Consider the following 20727-nt stretch of genomic DNA (forward strand, 5'->3'; position numbering starts at 1 on the left):
GGTGGAAAAGGTGATTCATTTCCACCTTCATTAGCATCTTCTGCAGTTTTACAGACATTTAATTCTGAGAACAATTCATAGCTATTGAACATCCACAGTCACTCAGTGCCACAGCCAAAAAGCATCTTAGCACAGCTGATCTGAAAGTTCACTAATGATGGAGTTCGTTTTGTAAAATTTCAATAAAGGTAATTAACAACTGTGAAAGAGTTACGACTGTCATCTTAACCAAGAGCATACAGAAGTAAGCTTATAACATGAGAATAACTGCAGCTGAAGCCACAAAACTATTATTAAGAAATAATTCCTGAGTTACAAGTACAGGTTACCTTAAGAATTAAACATAGTTTCACAAATATTCTAAGATAAGAGGGCATATTCCAACCATATGAATGCATCTACATGAACATAATAATCACATTTTACTATGAATGCTTCATAACAAAAAGTGCTTTAACTTTTTTCTTAAACAAGGGACAGCATCAACAGATACTGAGTAATGGTATTCAAAAGTTTTTTACTTACACCACAAAGCAAATGAGGCCATGAGGTTCCCTCCATTCCTCCTCCACTTCCAAACCAGCAGAGCAACAACCTAATTCTTATCTTCTCTGTAATTCTTAGGTTTCCTAGGATTATATTTGTCATTTTCAAAAACAAGCAGTGACACTAAATTATTGAACAACCCAGCAAAGTTTGACTACCTCATCCAATATAGCCTATGCCATTTTAATAGCAGTGACCAAGTTCAGTCGGTAGCTTTAGAACACTGCAGTCAGTTAAGGTAAAGAAACAAGATTTCAACAAAGTTTTTAGGAAATGGTACTAAATCTACAACTAGATCAGTCTTCACATATCATTGGGAATTGCTCTACCACTCAAATTTCTACAGCTTCATGATTTAATTGCCACGTATCTCTTTAGCACAGACCCAGAATCTAGCAGACTTCTCCACCATTCAAGTCAGAAAAGCACTCTGAAGTATGAACAGGCACCTTTCAGCAGAAATTGATTTTGGATGACAGTTTTCTGCATCAGGACAGCTAGCACCCTCCTTAGTTGGTCCAGGTTAACCATGCCTTTGTTTTTTTGTCCCTTCAAAGTAGAAGTCCCTCTGCTTTTATCAGAAGGTAGTACTAGGTTCAACAGTGGGCTCTGAACAGACAAAACAACAGGTGTTAATAGCAATTTTATTGTTTCACTGGTGCAAAAATCATGATACGGAATAAACTGGTGTAATGCATTTTCCCCTAAATTTACAGTAATGAAGGTTATACATATCTATATAGATTGCAATTTCTCTATTTTTATACTATTTGGAACAAAATTATCTTGATAAATACTCCCTGTGCACGGTACTGGCTCTCGCTGAATGTCACAGAGCCTTAATATGCAAAATATAGCTTCTGTTTTTGAACATGGTATTTTAAAACTCTCCAAACATGCATTAATATATTCTAGTTTTTAGGGAAAAACATTACACTTAGTCTTAACTTGCATTAAAAGAAAAGCACAAGCAGAACCTGACATACAATAATCCCAAAAGTCTGATGCTCTGCAAGGATCACAGTTTCAGATGACAGTCACTGCCAGTTTAGAACTCTAGTGCCACAGAAGCAACAGCAAACAGACAAGAGAAGTCAAAAACAGAAGAGCCCTACCATGTCACATAGATTCCAAAGAAAGATTCAGCCATGCTAACTGAAGAAACCTGTAGTTGCTGGTCCAACCTTTCAAATTCGTTAGAGTACTTAACACAAGTGTTTGAAGTGCCAGACTGAGCACATGAATGTTAACTTGACATTTCTGAAAGGCACAATCTATGAAACTATCTTTAAAAAAAAAAAAAAAAAAAAAAAACACAAAACAAACCATATGGTATGTAAATGAAAAGAAAGAAGTACAGTGCATTCTCCTTTAAAGAACAAGACCTTCATAAATTGGCCCCTCAGATTCTGGTGATTCCCTCCTCAGACGCAAGTGCTCCAGTGTGTTGTGAAAGTGTTTGTTAATTTGTTCTGTTTCTTCAGTAGATTCGAGGTTTGGAAGATCTTCTCTTATCTTTTGTATGAGTTGATTCAAAACTTGAATTGTCACCTGCAGGAGAAGACATGAGCAACAAAATAATTGACAAGACCTCTGTGTAACACATAAATATTAGTTTTAATAGACTACAGACAGACTTCCCTTGGTATTTGGGCAGTTCTTACAGTTACTATTGATAACATATGCAGACAAACTGCTGGATTCTGCACCTTCTCTTGCTCCTCCTAGCAGGCACAATACTTCAGGTTTCAGAATTTTGTGAAAGCTCCCCCCAACTCCAGCAAATATGAACAGCCTCTCAAGTGAAGAAACCTATAGATTTGTAACTTAACACAGCATTTCTCTTCACTTTATTCATTACAAACGTTAATAACTTTAAACAAATAAAGCACACAACCAGACTGTCTAGACAATCTGTCTCCTGTAGAAGTCAGGATGGTAGCATCAGATTAAGTTATTCCTAGTAACCAAGTCACAGCTTAGGAAAGTACAGCTGTCTAAGGCAACAAATCCAGCATTACACAGAACACCAAAGCACAAAATGCACTGCAGACCGCCACTGTATCAGGGACTGTTCTTACAGATGTGCTCAGTGCCTTGAAACACAGTGTTTTGCCTCAATCCACAGATCCAACAACTCCAACACTACTGTAGTAGCTGGAAATTGGTTCTGCTGCTGGAAGTTATCATATCCCTAAAATCTCTTCAGATGTTCTCTCAGAATTACATGATAAGTTATTAACATCTGTTCTTCACTAAATGGTGACATAGGAACTTCAGAAGTTTACCAGCTACATGCTAACTAAACAATGAGTATGCTGCAACCATTATCTCAGATGTCAGGTGAAACTTAGGCTGGCATGCAAGACATCACACCAGTTTGAGATTAAAGTCTACACCAACCTTTGGCAGCACTCTAAGCAGTGACCTTGAATAGCTCTAAGAATTTTATTTCCCTTAGTGCACATTAAGTTAAATACCTCTGAAGTTAAATGAAAATGCAGTAAGATCTTAAATCATAGTCAGTTTTGACCTAATAAAAGTAGATGTATCCAAGTCTCACAATTTAAATTCAGAACTAGATTACAAGTGATTTTCTTTCCTATGAAAGAAGTTATCTCTACAACATGGAGAGCATTGTATTTTACTAGCATACCAAAAATTGACCACTTAGTATTACTATTTAGCACACTAAGCAGACATGATCCGGGGTATAAGTGAATACAGGTATTAGAAAACAGATTTAATGAATAATGCATTTTTACTCACTGCCTCATTTTCCTTTTCGTAAAAATAGATGTATCTATTGAGAATTTCTATGAAAAGTTGGACTTGCAGAGAAGGGTCCATGCACTGATTTGCTATTTTTAAAGCCTTCTTCAGGCACTCCATCACTCTCTTTCCTCCATGAAGCTACAAGGAAAAATAAAGTTACAAATAGAATAAAATAATATAAGAAATAGAATAGGGAGAACCAACATCTCTTCCCTCAACACACAGATAGCATTTCACAGGGGTACATTACAAAAACAACTGTAGAGAATGACACAAACTGCAGAACAACCTACCATTAAAACTGTACCTTTCTCGATTTTAACAGTTTGGGTAAGCTTTCCGTAAACCAGGCAATAACAAACAGTTGTTGAAAGCCTTCAAGTATCTAACTAAATTTGTACACTACCTACACTACAGTACGTACACTAACACGTAGCTTGTGAAACAAATTTCAAACAAATGTTCCTAAGTGCTGTTGCTCATGTGGGAAAAGCACCCCTTCTTACGTTTGAATTCAACAATTTGTACCTTCAGAGTTCATTGATTCATGTGCAAACAACTATAGAGACGTGTAAAATGCAGGAGATTACTCTGAGCCAGCCTTAAACTAGCTGACAATCACAAAATTTTGCATGGTACTTCCACTTTTAAGCTTGAGGTTTTTTTTTAATTCTCTATTTGTGTGCACTGTAAGATTTAGAAGCTTCATATATTGGAACACAGTCCAGCCAAGGCTGATCACACTGTGTTCACTTTAGAAGCTAGTGCATTCTGAAGGAAGACACAGCTACATCACTGAGGTAGGATGTGCTGCACTGTGTCCCTTAATTCTTACCTCCTCTCCATTCTTGTCAGTGTTTCGGCCAGACCAGAACAGATGAGCACAAGTACTCACAGCCCGGCACTGGTCTGGTTTCTTAAGGAGCTTAGAGGCTGCCAACGCACACTGAGTCCTCAGCGGCTCATGGTTCTCCTCACTGAAGCACTTCATCCTCTCAAACGTCCCAATTATCAATGTGATTGCAGCCAGCTGTGCCTTTGAATCACTGATTTCATCTTCATACAGAGAGAAAGCCTAGTCAGAGAAGAAGGCAAATCTTAATTATTGCTTCAGAACAACATAAAAAGAATTACACTTGCAATAACAAAAACACAATTGGACACTTCATAGAGACTGTCACCATCTAGTCAAAACCACAGACTAGAAGCGTGTCCTGCAACAAAGTTATTGAAATAGTCATAGAAAACATGTATGGTTCTCTAAAAACAGAGATCGAGTTTCTCCTTATTTCAGGCATCTGTTCAAATAAGAAACTTCAGTAACAGAAATATTCATTAACAAAGATTTTTTGAAATGCAAAACAGCACAGCAAAAGCTTAAGTGGTAGGTTACTGACCAGTCAGGTTTCCTGACTGTCAGTCAGGAAAATGTTTACATTGCTGCTGTGTGGACAAAGAGCCTTCAGAAAAAGAATGTACCACTAAAGAAATCTCAAACTATTTGTAAGGTAAGGCACATAAGGTCCATCAGGACTGTGCTGTGTCAGAATAGCAACTGATCCACAGTGAGTAAAGACGGGGGGGTATCAGTGACTCAGTTTAAGAACATGCATTAGTAGCAGTATGAGAGGAAAGATTAGAACAAGGCCTGTAATGCGGATAGCATTAGTAAGTCAGTTCTTCATCTAATGTGGGCAAGTGGGAGAAAAGCTTAAGTCACAGGTAAAGCAGACTTGGAAATAATTTAATGACTTTCAACAAAAAGATGGTTATCAATAAGGACCAGCGTGACAGCTGTGAACACCACAAATTTTACAGGACTTCCAAGAGTGCCTATGATCAGTACAATATGAGCTACAGGAGCTGGAAAATGGTCTTAAAGGCAATGAAAAAGCATTTTACATTGAGAAAGCCACACTCCTCCTGCAAACCAACCGCGTGAGGATGTGGCAGCATTGCAACGTAACACGTTGTCAGACTGTGTACTCGAAATATTATCAATGGAGCTCAATTACACAGAACCCTGGGAAGCAAGAACAAAGTTAAGAAGTTTCTACCTAGTAGTATTTGCTGCAATATTTGATGTTTTAATCGTGCTAGATTTTCAACGTTCAGAAAACTGATCCAAATCAAATTTAAGGTAGCACAGGACAGTGACAGCAAAGGACAGCTGGACACTTACCTGGGACATGAATTCATAGGCCACAGTTTCATGATTCTCAAAGCCAATCTCCCCTGCAGCCAGCGCCCCTTGTAGAAAGAGACGAAGAGGCAGCTCTGCCAGCTCTGCTTTGATCAAAGCACTGATGGTCTGATGAGCAAATGAGAAGATTTTCTGGCACTTCTTCTCCCACTTGTCATCCTAGAGAAGTAAAACAAGTTAAAGACTGAACAAGATAGCAGTAAGAGAAAAGAATATGAACTGTAGCAAACTGTGTTAAGCACTCCAATCTGTTCCCTTCTGGATGTCAGACAATTACTGAAATGGGTTGGTATATGTGGGCCTCACAGAACTGCGTGGATCTCAGCAGGTCTTAACAAAACAATTGCAAGAGAATTTCAAGACATCCAATTTCAAGAGTGCTTTTAACAAACAACATTTTTTCTTCACTCTACAACCCCACAGTAAGGGGAAATGCATGTTTAAGCTATTACTTTCAATTAGAAAGCATTTAAGAGATAAAAATTGAAGAAGAGTTGTTTTAGTGTAACTTGAGCAGTAGTTAAAAGAGTGCAATCAGCAGACGACTGTGCAGTCTGCCTTGAGGGGAAAAAAAAAGTCAAGCTTTTGCACACTATTAGCTGCAGCCAGACAAAATGCTCCCTGCTCCTCTAAAGAAGCAAGCAAAAAGAAACAAGTACACAGAAGACATACAGAGACCAACTCACCACTTTGGAGTTTTCCTTGTAGCGAAAAGCAAGCTGGTATGCTGCAAAAACCAACGGTGGCAGCGTAAAACGAATACGTTGGTTCCCACCTGCACCAAAGTGTTTTCGAGCAGTGTTTAAGATCTAAAAACAGAAGCAGTGGAAGCTTAGAGAATCCTTTAAAAAAAAAAAAATCACGTCATTTGCATCTACAACAATCTGCACTCCGTGGATCAGGAACACATATGAACTGCTTAACATGAATTACATCTGTACAGTATCTGTGTGTGTACTGAGTGACAAAAGTTTTTCCTGTAACTGCTTAATAAGCAGTAGGCAATGCTCATACTGTATTAACTACAGATACATTCTGGATTGAGTAGAGAGACAGAAGTTGCTGGGCACACATTTAGAACCTGCATCAGATACCTTCTATTCTCAGAATAACACAGACTGCAGAAAAAAAATGACCATCCTTTGCTATAATAGCCTGTAAAAACTATAAAGCAGTTAAGTTTAACAAAACAAGTCAATCAAATTTCACTCAATGCTTTTGAGATAGATGGTTATATGAAGCAGTTAGAAGGCTAGTCGAATTGCACCTTAACACTACTTCTAGGTAAGCAGCTTTCTACACTTTTGCATGATGTTGTGTATTGAGTTGGCAGTGCCAGAGCAGCTTCAAGCTCCAATCAATCTTTTATAGTAAATAATGCAAAAACTGACACTTCACAGAACACAAACACACTCAGAAGCACTAATGCCATACCTTATACTGTTGGTCAGGGTCATCTGAACGCAGAAGATGAATAAATCTTCCAACAAGACTCTGCTCATCAGCAAAGTCCTCGGGGTCAGGGTCTTCAGCAGGTTGATCTGGCTGATCCTGGATCAGCGTGGATACCAAATTCATGATAGCATCAACCTGTTAAAGGCAACATAAGCTGTTTAAATGAGTAGTCTATGAACATACGTTGATAGAAACTGGAAGTGTCTTTACAGCCATTCATAGTCCTGACAAAGGACTAAGAACATGTTAACTGTTGATGCTTTAAGACTTACTTGCCTTACACACTGAAGAGTCCCTCTCTGCATAGAGGGACAGAATAATTGTACTGACAAAATTCAGATTCTAAAAATACTATTCAAACCTTCTTCAGGTAAAAAGCCAAACTTCAAGGGGGAAAAAAAAAAATCAAGATCTTTGTTAAAGCTTAAGAAGTAGTTTCTAGGATGAGGTAAACAAGATACATAAATCAAGATATCTGAGAACTCGGGCAGAAAAATAATCAAGCCAGATAAAACCTGGGCTAATAAAATGGGGAAGACAAGAACAGAATCTAAGCATAACCTACGTGAGATCCCTTAGAATGTTTTCAAGTCTTCAAACAGTAGCTAAGATATCCAGAATTTGCAAGTAAGTAAGCTTTTATCATACCTGTTCTTGGGACACAATTTCTGTGTTATAATCCAACACGTTGCTAAGCACATAACAACTCATGCTCTTCCTGGACTCGTAATCAAAGTACTCAAACAGGGGGTGGAAATGTTTTAGTCTCAAAACTGTCAGGATATTGTTGTAAGTATCAACAGGGATTTTCAGAAGTCTGGTCAGCTCCTTCGAAACAGCACTACTTGTTGCAATACTAAAAGAAAATACATGTGAGACCACAATTAATTACTAGTTTACATACATAGGCAGACTTAAATCTGCCCCAGTACCAACTCTGATATAGACCATAACAACTAAGCAACCCACACCAAAGAAGATCAGAAAGATAAAGGCTCAAGAACAGTATCTTGCTCTTTGGGATATACAGCAGGAATTACAAATTTTAAAGCCACTGACAGCAGGAACAAACTGTGGCTGCTAATTCAGCCAAAGGAAAACTCCAGAGGGCTGTAAGGGAAAGAACAGATAGTGACTACACAAAGCTTGGCATAAACACTGTGCATCTGTACAGCTACATGGGGAGATTTATGCACAGACGAGTAAATCCCGGTGAGTCAGGCTTTCCCCCATTGTAGCTTATCATGAACTTCCACAGCTTGGCTCTTGCACCAAGATGTAGAATCTAAACCAGGCCTCTTCATCTTAAAAAATACAATGTAGAAGTCAAGATTTGAGGGCAGCTACTACTCCAGAGAGAACGTAATATTTACTTACTGTTCCAGATTAAGTTTATTGAATATTTCTACAGTTGTCTCCAACACCTTATCAACATAGTCAACACGGTCTGGGTAGCACTTCATAGCTAAGTTAATGAGAGAAACTTGCAAGGATACCACATCCTCTGAGGGCATGTCTTGACGAGACTGAAATTTAAGACAGCACTGAGTTGATCAAAACCACATAACTTTGCAAAAAGAACAGACTGCACGCAAGAATTCCCAGCATACCTGTATAACAGTAGCAACCTGCTGTGAAAAGATGTCAAACAGTTTGATATCTGCTGGGATACCAGGTCCATCTTCACGATGTGCAAATAAAGCTAACCTGGTAACAACAAAAAACAAGAAAGACACTGGTCAGAATAAGATACTAGAAGAAAAAAGTAAGCTTTTTAGGTATACATGCAAGCTTTATTAAAAGCAAAAAGGAAATTCATCTGAGTCAGAGGCGATAATCAACCACCGAGGCTAGTAAATATCTGTCCTAGAAAAGAGTGCTGATAGACAGCAAGATGAAGAAAGAACAAAGTAGGTTCAAATCTGTGCTCTTCACCTAGAAGTTGATTGTTCCTTCCAGCAGAGAAAAAGTTACAGAGCAGCCTGATGGGACAGCAGATGTTCCACAGCGGTGTTGAACATCCAATAGCATTTTCAGCTAAAAGGTCTCCAGAGGAGGGAGGAAGAAGAACTGAACTATGACTCAACTACTCCTTGTTTCCAAAAGAATTATAGATGTATAATGATGTATAGATGTATAGATGTATAGATTATAGATAACATGTTTGGGATGTCCACTGCCTGTGAAGAGCAAAGTTCAAAGTAAATTTGAAGTGGAGTAGATGACTTTTTTTCCTCCATAAAAGCGAAGTTAAGAGATTGCTCTTTCCTGAGTTACAGAAAGATCTACAAAATTACCTATTTAAAGTTTCTAAGATTATTTCTCACAGAGTTTAAAAACTTAATTCTTCACAAACTTCTGCTCTGAAATAAAGATACGTAAGAACAGGCTTAAGCACCAATAAGACCTCACTGCCAGGGAAAACATTAAACTATTCACATTTCGACGGGTTGGGAACAAGAAGGTTTTCTAAAGACAAGGAAAATTACTGCCTTTTCTCAAAGGGACAAGACAGTTTCTTTGAACAACTCAAAGTGTGAGGCTGACAGGCTTCCAAATACCATCATGCTGCAGGCAGATGGCAGCATAATTAAAAGTTGCGAATGGCACAGTAAGTCAAGAAAGACCTCAAAGCAACAAGTCTTTTCAGAAAGACTCCTTAAACAGGAAAGCCTCACGGGAATAGAGGCTAAAGCTTCACGAGCTCCTCTGCTTTGTTCATGCCCAGTTTCAACTACCTCATGCCAGAAATCAAGATGAGAAATGCAACCAGCAAACCCTGCGTGGAACATATCTAAGTCATAACTGCACAGTTCTGAACTGCATAATTGTTCCAAACAACAGCAAAACAAAAGATTTTCATCACACGCATTGACTCAAATAACTGATAACACTGCTATCCTTCAGAGTAACATCAGTCCTAAACAAAAAACTGACCAATTACAAAAGAAGATAAATCACACCACCTCTCTTCTATCCTATCTCTGAATGAGAGGGCTCCAGAAGACACTAACAGCAGCCAACACAGTACTGATATGCCTAGAAACACAGCAGGTCCACTGCCACTCATTTCCTTACTACTGAGTATCTGTAAGAGTAAGAACAGAAGACTTACTGTGGAGGCAATACCAAAGTTGTTCAAGTCCTGCAAATAAATGTGACAACAGAAGGTACAAAATGAAAGCCTCTATGCAAGAATTACATTGCTACATGATTATGTAAATCTAGCAAGAGGTCCCTACAGTAACTGAACTTCCTACAGTGGTATGAATGGACCAGTTACACAAAGGTGTACATTGGTGTGCAAAAGCAAGGTTTTTTTTGAGGCTTCAAGGTTAATGATCTTATCCTAAGTGCATCTTTCTGCAGTAAGAAAGTACAGGTACTCGCTGTCATGGGTGTTGGTTCCATTCAGGATACAAATAGAAACTTCAGTTGAGATTCCTCCCTTAATATTTTAATTCAGTGCAAGCAGTTAAAAGCAGTATTTCCCCAAAATAAGAATCAATAAAGTAGTTCTGCTTCCTACCAGCTCTTTTCTGACGAGGTTGTCAAATCAGAATACTGCTGCCACTCTAGTTCAAAAACACAAAGCTGGTCAATAACTTGTTTCCTGGCTTCATCTGCTTTTGAAGTTTTAATCTGTCCTTGAAAGTAGGACACATTAGAAGCCGCTAAAGCAGAGCCCAGAGAACAGAAACTACATGAATAATATTCTTCACAGTCTTAATTGCAGGTGATAAAAATACAGTAAAGTTAAACATGAATAAAATATGAAAAATTGAAAGCTTTCAACTGCTAAGAGTTATCATCTGCGTGTGCAATACACACTTCATTTTGAGCCAATTTCCACACCCCCCAATCACTTACCTGTCAATTAAAGCAATTATTATATTTTTCACATTAACATTTTGGTGCAGCTCAGCACAAGCTCTGAGAAATGGGTTCAAGGTTTGGAGATGAAATTCATCTGGGAAAACCTGAAATTTTAGACCAGTAATCGTCAAGTTATTAACTGACTTTGCCCACTATCACACAGCAGTAAAACAAAATAGTTATTGAAAAGCAAATACCACACATTAAACACAGTCCTATGACTGTTCTAGGGTTTCCCAAACTGATCTTGTCTTAGCAAATATGTAAAGCAAAAGATGAAAGACAAATTGGTAACCTGAAGGCCTGGCTACCTATCATAATTCTTACTGCAAGCATGGTTGCTCAGATAGCTTACCAGCTTCTGCAACAGAAGGAGCACAAAATGGATACCACTCCACTCCGTCCACCTGGTGAAAACTAGTATGCATCAAGCCAATGAGAAAGAGTACCATTGAAGAAATTTCCCAGTTCATAAGGAAGAAGTAAAAATACTCTGAACCTGACTAAAAGCACAGAAATAATTATCCCTGTGTTCTAAACTAATAATGCAACTGAATTTAAGTAGCTCACCTGTATGATACACTCCATGAGGTACTCCTGAGCTAAAGCATCTCTACAGTTTACAACCTGCTCCAATATTCCAGGCAGAACAATCTGTAATAAGAAGAACAGCCCTGTAGTGTTTTTACAGTCCTGAAGTTTATACTCATAGATGCATTTAATCCAAGTAGAGCAGTATTTCTAACACTTCTTGGCTTTTCTTTATGTAAAGACTTTATCAGAAAGTCTAAGTGTTCAGAGAAAAAGTTTTCCGCTCCCAGTCAGATGCCCCTTTGGCACATGGTACTAATTCAAAACATGCAAGTCTTTTTTAGGCAGGAATATTAAGTTTTGCTGGCTATCCTTTCACAAAACAAACAATTCTTCCCAAATGCTTTGGAAGGCATAACTTAGAAGAAGTTGTGAAGTCTACTACAGAATGCTCTATATGCACATCTCTCTTAAACCCACCTATTATTATTATTATTATTATGGGAATCAGTAAAATGAAGTCAAAACTTCATGCCAACCCTACTGAAAAAGTTTATAGGAAAAATCCATGAGTAAGGTCTTTAGCTTAGCTTCTCAACACATCACACAGTTTCACTAGCTTTCCAAGTTTCAAGTGAAAAGTGGTTCTAGAAGTGCCATGACTACCAAGCTTTTAGCACAGCTGTAACTCTTCCCAACCTGCTTATCTGGAAGCCCAAACTGGTTTGACATGGGGAAAAAACAGCAGAGGTTGGAAAGTGTGGACAGTCATCCTACCTGCTTGTATCGTTCCACATTAACACCTTCCAGCTGACTGAGGCGAACAAGGTTGGTTCCTACCAGAATTCTCAGTTCCTGCCTTTCCCGCTCTCTCTTTTCTCTGTCCCTACTGTGGCCCTGGTGTTGCATTCGCACCCAAAGTTTATTCATCTCAGCAAAGTTCAGCAGCACAAAGTCCATAGAATCACTGATGTCTCCAGTGGTTTCTTCACTGCAATTGAGAACAGGTTAGGAATATGAAAAGCTTTCTGTCTACCCAGATTTTAAGATAAAAGGTTGGGGAAGCATGTGGTGGGATGTCTAGGTTCATAAGAACAGTTCACATTCTCACTTAAATAAGGAAACCTTAAGAATTCCCTTCCCAAATTAACAGAATTCAGTTTTGACAAGAATTTTTAAATTATGCTCCTTCTCTAGAAGCATTCAAGCCCAAGCTGGATGGGGCTTTGCACAGCCTGGTCTACAGGGAGGTGTCCCTGCCTATAGCAGGAGGGTTGGAACTAGATGACCTTAAAGGTTCCTTCCAACCCAAACCGTAGATGATATCCACCTCTTTCAAACCCGAAAAAGTCATGTCACATATGTAATTACGTTCTGTTTAAAAACACTTGTGTTTAAAGTTATGTGCTGTCTTACTCTGCTTGCTCGCCTTCATCTGGTAAGATGTTCCTGGTACACTGCAGGAGATAGTTACGAAGGAAGAGACCTCTAAGAGGATGCTGTACTCCACGGCACATCTCCACCAGGTCTTTCAAAATATCTTTCCTGGACTGTGGAAATGACTTGACATACACAACACCTACTGTTATTAGGAGATACCTGCAGAAGGCACAGAACAGAGCAACAGATTGTCAAATAACACTAAAATACCTTAAAGGCAACAGCCCACTTCAATCCTGACAGCATTACCAAAGTGCAGAAAGCAGTTAGATGACATCCAGGTACCGGGGTGCCATAACTTCAGATATTTTGCCAGCTTTCAACTCCTGCTCTCCTCTGCTACAGAACACAGTAAGTCTGAAAAGCTGATTTACCTCACTGCAATTTTTTGCACAAGGAATGCATACATGCTCAGCACGTACGGAGTGAATTACTGCTTGTCTATACTTACAACACCCTGCAGGACTGGAAAGTAACTCTGGCACAAAGATAAGGTATGTATAACGGTGAAGCATTAAACCTCTTTCACACTGTAGTTTAGCATAAAAGGTGTTACGCTCCTCAGAAATCCTCACAACTGCACTTAGTCCTTCCTATCTCTGTATTAAGCAAAGCATAGAAGGAACAGCTTAAAAGTAAAAAAACAAAAAAACAAAAAAAAAACAACAACAAAAAAAAAAAAACCACCCTTACAATCCTCAGAACATGCAAATATTTGGCTCAGAAGCCTCAACTCTGCAAGCTTTGCTAACTCATGAGAGCACCAGAAGGGTTCATCAGAGAGAAACATAGCCTACATCAAGTAGGTAAGAATAAAAATCAGATGATTATGATGAGGTAAAGACATAGTGGCATTACTCCAAATCACCCAATCTGCATGAGCCTGGTACCCCAGAGACCCTTCCTGGCACCACTGTGAAGGCCAAAAATAAAATTTTACTTAGCACAGAAACTTCTGAAGTCTTTATATCTCGAAGGTCCACTCTAGCCCTACAGTGACACATTTGAACATAAGCCCTTCAGTATTACCTCTAGCACATTCACTTAAAAACTACATTTAGAAAGACTAAGCTGTGGTTACTCACCACTAGGAGACAGATGCTTATGAAGTACCTATTCTGTGTGTAGCTCAAAGACCTAGACCCTCAGCTACAAGTTACTTAACAGGTAGCACTGGGAAAAAAAAAATGCTAGATGTGCTGTTAATCTCACTGAGCAGAATGGACAACTTGGTTAGTTTTGTGCTGACCAGCTCTTTACTCCAAGCCTGCTTTACTAAAAAGTGTTCCCATCTCAGTCATGTGCAAAAATAAGATCTTGGCAGGAACAATCTACATTCTGAAGTTGCACTCTTGGCCTAAATCTCATAGGAATCCACTCTTAAGATATGCAGCTGTAACATTTACAAGCAAGTCTTGCTGTCAAGCAAGAATACAGCCCATTATCAGAATTCAGATATTGACCATTATCTGACATTTTTATTTAAGAAAATGCCAAACACATATACACTTACAGTCTTGGAATAATATTTCCAGCATACTGTACTAGCTCATAAAGGTCTGCCACTTTCCTTCCTTTGGCAAATTCATCTGTCAGGTAGACTTCCAAGTAGTGTAGCTCATCAGAAATTGCCATGTCTTGTTCTCTTAGTTAAGGATTTTAGTTCAAAGCATCTACAACAGACCTAGAGAGAAATTTGTTCAATCACACCAAAGAGGAAAGATGCTGTTCAAATACAATCATAGGTTTTAAACAAGTCAAGCCTAACTAGGTAGCACTTCAGAAAAATTCATCACTACTGGCATTAAGTGTACCAAATAAACCTAAACTTCAATTTCCATTCTTAGCATATTAGAAAAGAGCAAGAAATACAAGCAGTTAAAACAGCTAACAAGTGAATGTGATGGAACAGAATATCTAGACTAAGAAAGGCAAACAACGTGGTACAGAAGAACAACTTCCTCAACAGCAGGCACAAAGAAAGCAATTTCAAATATATTCACATTCAATTCTCAAACTTCATGAAAAGCCTCCTGTCATTCAGGTACAAGACGACAGACAAGTGCATAGATTACAGCACTTGAATTAGGGTTAGACTCTGTGAAAACAAAAAGGCAAAGTAAGTTGGTTTTATAGATATTTTTGGGTAGCATACAGTAAGCACAACTTTTTATAGAGGTACTATTCTTATAAACCTAGACTCCTGAAGACTCACAATGAAAGATACAAAAGACATTAAAGACCTTCTTCACACCAAAGGGAAAATAACTTCAAACAGTGAGCAAACACCTGGATATTCTCTTATTATACATCCAGATAATTAGTAGAGAAGTGCTAACAAAAATGAGAAAAGAGATAGCAACTGAACAACCACAAACAACAAAAAGAGCAGGTGAACATTTCATTCCAAATTCAGCAACCACTTGTTCCTTTAACCTTCAAAGGATACAGAGCTCATAATAGCTCTTAGGAGACAACATAGAAGTCCGCAGCTCACCAAGCTTGTTGGACGCGTGTTTCAAAGCATCCATGAGCTTGTTTTTGTCCTTCAGAGGAGGTAAAACAACAATCTATCACAAATAACTCCAGGAAACCAGAGTACTTAAACAAACAAAAAAAACTTAAAGCATAGGTTTCTTAAAAAAAAAAAAAAAAACAAAAAAAAAAACCACAAACCCAACATGCAAGCATTAAGTACCTAAACATCAGGAAAGTGAGAGTTCTAATTCAAATAAATTAGTATCTAGCCTATATTACATCCTCCCTACAAACTAAGCTGAAGGCAGCTAGAAAGCACAAGATATAGCTGTAGCAATAAAGTATTATATTATCAAAAAATATTTTTTCCTGTTTAGAAATCCACACCCATCACTCAAGTTCTATTCAGCAAGCAAACTAGGACTACTCCTAAGTCATCCCATCTCCTGTTTTCTCAGATCTTACGAAGAAACCTCCAGCACTCAGAACACACATAATGCCAGTGGGAGCCACTGTTTGATTTCTCCTTTCCCCTCCTCACCCAACAATAACAGCTTACTGAAAGCAAGAGTCACATACAGCATGTGCTTACAATGCATATGACTGCCTAGCACCACAGGACACAAGAAACTGCCAATCAACCATCTATATGTACTTACTGAACACATCATTAAAAACAGCATTAAGTTTGGGAGGGCAGTGGATGGAATGGCTAGGGTTACACACTTAGCATATGGTTACTCAGTCACAAATAAAAGTGGAAAGTTCAGAGGCAACTGCTTTCAAGACTTCAAAAATATTTCATGCAGCAGAAAACTGGCAGAGGCATTGACTTCCTTGCTACTGTCATCTGACCACAAAGTTAGCTTGCCCAGCCAGATGAAAATAAAAATATATGGGAATATTTAAGTTCTGTCACTGCGGCTTTAAACAGCTTCTCTAAATAATTCTCTAGATAAAGCTAAAGCTTCTCAAAGCCAAGAAACGTTCACGTGATTATACTATGGTCTGCACTGACTACAATTTCAAGCTGAATATTCCAGCAGAAACCCCAGTCAATGTTGTTCTCCAATTAGAGGAGAACTGATGCATCAGTCTACAATTAGTCCTATAAAAGTTCTCTTTAGCAGCAGATAACACATTAGCCTCACAGTCCGCAGCTCGTGAAAAGACTCCAGTTACAAAGCAACAGTACACTGAACACTGACAAGAACAATTTCTCATCGTGTAGCTGCACATAGAGTGCATTTGAGCAGTGAACTGGTAACAGCTGGCAGGCTCACCCTCAGTTTAGGCTGATTCAAATGGAAGCACCAACTAATGAAGGTGCACCTTTATAATTTATCTTGTCAAATACTGGGTAAAAAAAAAAAAACAACCAACAAACAACAGCTATTTAAGGAACACTGAAGACTCCCTCACTCATTTAGTAGCTGCCTCATTCACTTGCAAAGGCTCTAACACAAAGACACAAGGAGTTAAGTTCTCTCAATGCACTACAGATTAGTATTGATTTACTATTTTACTCCTAGCAGATGGGAAGCTTCACCGCATTTTTAAGTTACATTCTTACCAAGCATCTCTTCATTTGGAAAGACTGCACCTTCACAGCCTGAATGGCTTCATCCAGGAGTTTTTCCTGTTCATCCTGGGGAGACTGCTGTGTTGTTGGCTGGAAGGAAAACAAACAACAATTTTAATGAATCTACCTATGACTTGATTCAAACTGTTCTCCCATAGTTTAGAATACAGTGCAAGTGTCACAGCAACACGACCATTAAGAGTTGTCAAATAGCTAAATATTCATTAATTATGGGGTAAAGGTTTACTCTGCAAAAACTTTCTTTTCTCCAGGAAAACGCTACTGCAGCCTTACAGTACTTGAAGGGAGCAACTTTCTGCACGGCCTGATAGTGATTGTGCAAAGGGGAATCGCTTTAAACTTAAACAGAGGAGACTTAAGCTAAATGTAAGGAAGAAATGCTTTACTCAGAGGGTGGTGAGTTGCAGGAACATGTTGTCCAACAAGGTTGTGGTTGCCCTATTCCTGGAGGGGCTCGAGGCCAGGCTGGATGCAGCCCCGGGCAGCCTAAGCTGGTGGATGGCAACCAGCCCACGGCAGGGGGTTTGAACTAGATGGTCTTTGAGGTCCTCTCCAGCCTCAGCCATTCTATGAGTCTATGAACTTGAGGGCAGGGACAAGATGAGTTATGGACAGCCTATATTATCCATATATAAATATGGACAGCATTGTTATTTCCTAGAACACAGAGCCAAGAGGGTAGAATAGTCAACTTCTACCTCCTTTACCAGCATTTTCAGGTCAAAAATACAACATCAGTATTTGGCAAGAAGAAGGTTCATGAGAACACATGGACATCATCACCCTGATGGCAAGCATCATTACTCCTTGCCAGAAGATCAAAGCAAGGCATGAAGCCCAGACCACAACCATACAGATCGTATTCTGCACACACAGGTCACAAGCTATCAGCTAGCTACTATCCAAGCCACACAGCTCTGCTGAGGCCTAGCTCCAGATAAGCAAAGGATAAAGTACAATTACCTCTTCATGGAAGGTAAAGATGACTTGCAGAAAGTAACAGAAACCCAATGAGAATCATCATTTCCTCATGTCCCCTATCTTCCTCAGGAAGAGATTTGCTGAGTTTCTCCTCAAATAAGAACGCTCCAGGCCTTCACCATACAAAACAAATTCATCTGCCTTTCCAAGGGTCATACTGCATTTTCTGTATTGATTAGACCCATTGCTTACAGCCTTACACATCCCCCCACACAGCTGGAACAGGCTCTCCCTCCTGCAGCTGCTTCCTTTCCTCTGCCAGATCAATGAGGTCAGTGGAGCTTCCTTCTTTTACATTACACATGACATTCAAGTCTACATCAACCTAAACCCATACCCAGCTTCCTCACAGTGCCCCAGCAGCTCACACACTGCATTCAGTACCACTCCCCATACCTAACACCCAGAGAAGAACCACCACCACGCTGCTGTCACTTAGGGCAGCCCTCAGCATCTCATTAGAGCTCCCCTGGCCTCTCTCAGCCTGGGGGTTTGGTTTCAGAGGGCACCCCTCAGTTATCATCAGATAGAAGCACTGGAACTGTGGCCCAACTGCACCTTCTCTGGTCTTGAGAAATACCATTTATGCACACAGAATCCTGTGCTGGTGCTCTGAGCCCACAGCTTCAGTAATTTCTCAACTCTTGGTTCTTGTTCCCTTCCTCTTCCACTGTGTTCAGAAGGCTCCTGCCCTCTGTAACCAAATATCTTGATAAGAATCTAAAAGGCCATCAACTACAACACCATCTTGATGTTCTTAAAACCAGTATCTCCAGTATTCACTTCTCTCAAATGCTCCGTGCTTGCAGTTCCCATAAGCATCTTTTAAGGAGCAAGATTTTAATTTGGGTTTTCATTAAAATAGAGAAGTTAAATTTAACACCAATTTAGTAGCTGTAGGGCACTGCAGCCTTGGCATACCATGTTTTCCTCCTTTCTTCCACATTCACCACTACCCTTGATTCCTATCCTGTAACTGCAATCTCCCTCACAAGAGCCACAGACAACTTCTCCTGTGTGTTTTCCCTACTACCCTACAGAGAAGGCAATACCACACAATGTTGTTTGTGCCCTGGTTCTATCTCACCAGGTGGTGAATCTCCATCCTTCTTCCAGCAGGGAGAAGTCAAGGCTGCTCTGATCCAACCTCGGTGACAGTTCTGCTTGGAGCAGAAGGCTATGGGTGGAAGTTCTTCAACTGTAACTCAGCACCTCACTAACAGCTAAACCATGAACAATAACCCATTAGCAAATCTGTTTCGTCAACAGAGCAAGTTAGCTCTGCTAATCAGAGTGACTGCACTTACCACAAAGCATGGGCCTTCTGCACAGCACTGAAGCATATGGCAGAGCAGCACAGTGAGGTGGCTGTACCTCCGGGGCAATTCATAGCTACAAACTCTACAAAGGCTTTGAGTAATTTTGTCTTTCCAATAGAACTTGGAATAAATGAAGATAGGTAGAAGGTACTGCACTTCTGCACCTAAAGAAAAGGCAATCGTGGTGTTCTACAGCTGCACAAGTGGCAAAAAAAAACCTTCCCTGACTGCAACAAACATAACCGAGGCAGCCCAAGGGGCACAGCCTGTAGCAGCACGGCCTCTGAAAGGGATGAGCATCTGAACAGCAGCGCTACCAAACAAGTTCCAGCTCCTTCCCAAATATTCTGACTTTGAAATCTCTATAGAAAGTACCAGCTGACCCTTTTCTACCTACTGCTCTAAGCTTCAGAAGCACAGGGTACGTCTGCATGTGAGCTGGTTACTACCGCGTGCCAGACACACACGGCTGAGGTTGAGGAGACATGGCTCCTATCAAACTGGGAACCAGCTGCTGTGCCAGATACAATGGTGAATAAAGCTGTTTATGTCCTGTACCTTCCACTCCATAGCAAGAACCCACACATCAGTTCCAAGCGTTATTTAATCAGGAACACAACTGCTCTGTGGAATCCTATTCCAATCTAAACTCCCGAAGTAGAAGATATATCGACTCCTGAGAAAAGCAGCAGAGCTATGTAATCAAGGCACAACACGGCCTCCCTCCTCAGCACCAAGCACAGTAAGATATAAGCTACTGCACAAACACAAGATAACAATTCTCAGCAACTATGCAGCCAGCCTGACTTAAATGCTTGAGTCTTAACACCCCACAGTGCTTTCTGCCAGTTTGATGCTGTTGAGTTGCCTTGGGGAAGAAAAAATTTAAACCCCAAACTAGCTTGGAAGAAGCATATTGCCTGGCTGATCACATGGTAACACCAGTTACCTGGAAGATAATTCGTACTGCAAACATGGCTCTGGACATGTACATTCTGACAGTAACAGCTACTGCTGACACAGAACATTATCATTAAACCTACAGTGTATAATTTACTTGATTTCTGACACTCGTTTCCACGAGAAGACATCAATACACAGTCTGTTGCATATTTAAGGCTTAGCAGCACTCTGGAGATGGCAAAAACCCCAGGTCAGGGTGCAGATGGCTTTGAAGTCTAGCAAACTGCAGCACTCCACAGAACTTAGAGCATTAAACCACGAAAGAAATCAAGGTAAGCCTGCAGAACCTACCAAGCAGCCTGTACTCTGATAATGCACACACCTAAAACTGGATGTAGGGTATGGGTAACACAACTAAGTGGAAGATTTTGCTTCTGTTCTAAGGTGTATTTTTTTATCTACCCTAAGTATCATTACTTAGATGTGCTTCCAGCATATTCCATCCAACTTCTCCTCCTGTTTGCTCACATCCCATGTTTGGTATCACAACAGAAGTGACTTACCCAAGTTTCTCTACCTCCTTCAAATTTCATGAGGACACCAATCACCCTATCACT

At 39.7% G+C, this 20727-nt stretch overlaps 1 protein-coding gene across 1 annotated transcript; it reads right to left on the reverse strand.

Annotated features, from left to right (window-relative positions):
- Positions 1 to 1917: 1917 nt before the first annotated feature.
- VPS35 (VPS35 retromer complex component) lies at positions 1918 to 20201 on the reverse strand (the record flags this gene model as incomplete). Its single annotated transcript, XM_079541312.1, has 17 exons — positions 1918 to 2097; positions 3316 to 3459; positions 4157 to 4396; positions 5504 to 5683; positions 6211 to 6333; positions 6959 to 7114; positions 7628 to 7835; positions 8357 to 8505; positions 8590 to 8686; positions 10850 to 10959; positions 11426 to 11509; positions 12164 to 12377; positions 12803 to 12985; positions 14340 to 14463; positions 15276 to 15372; positions 16878 to 16976; positions 20157 to 20201. 17 exons carry the CDS (start codon positions 20199 to 20201, stop codon positions 1918 to 1920), a joined length of 2433 nt encoding a protein of 810 aa, XP_079397438.1.
- Between the last annotated feature and the right edge of the window lie 526 nt (positions 20202 to 20727).

This window comes from Tetrao urogallus (assembly GCF_951394365.1).
Source record: "Tetrao urogallus genome assembly, chromosome: 12".
In the NCBI taxonomy this organism is placed as follows: domain Eukaryota; kingdom Metazoa; phylum Chordata; class Aves; order Galliformes; family Phasianidae; genus Tetrao; species Tetrao urogallus.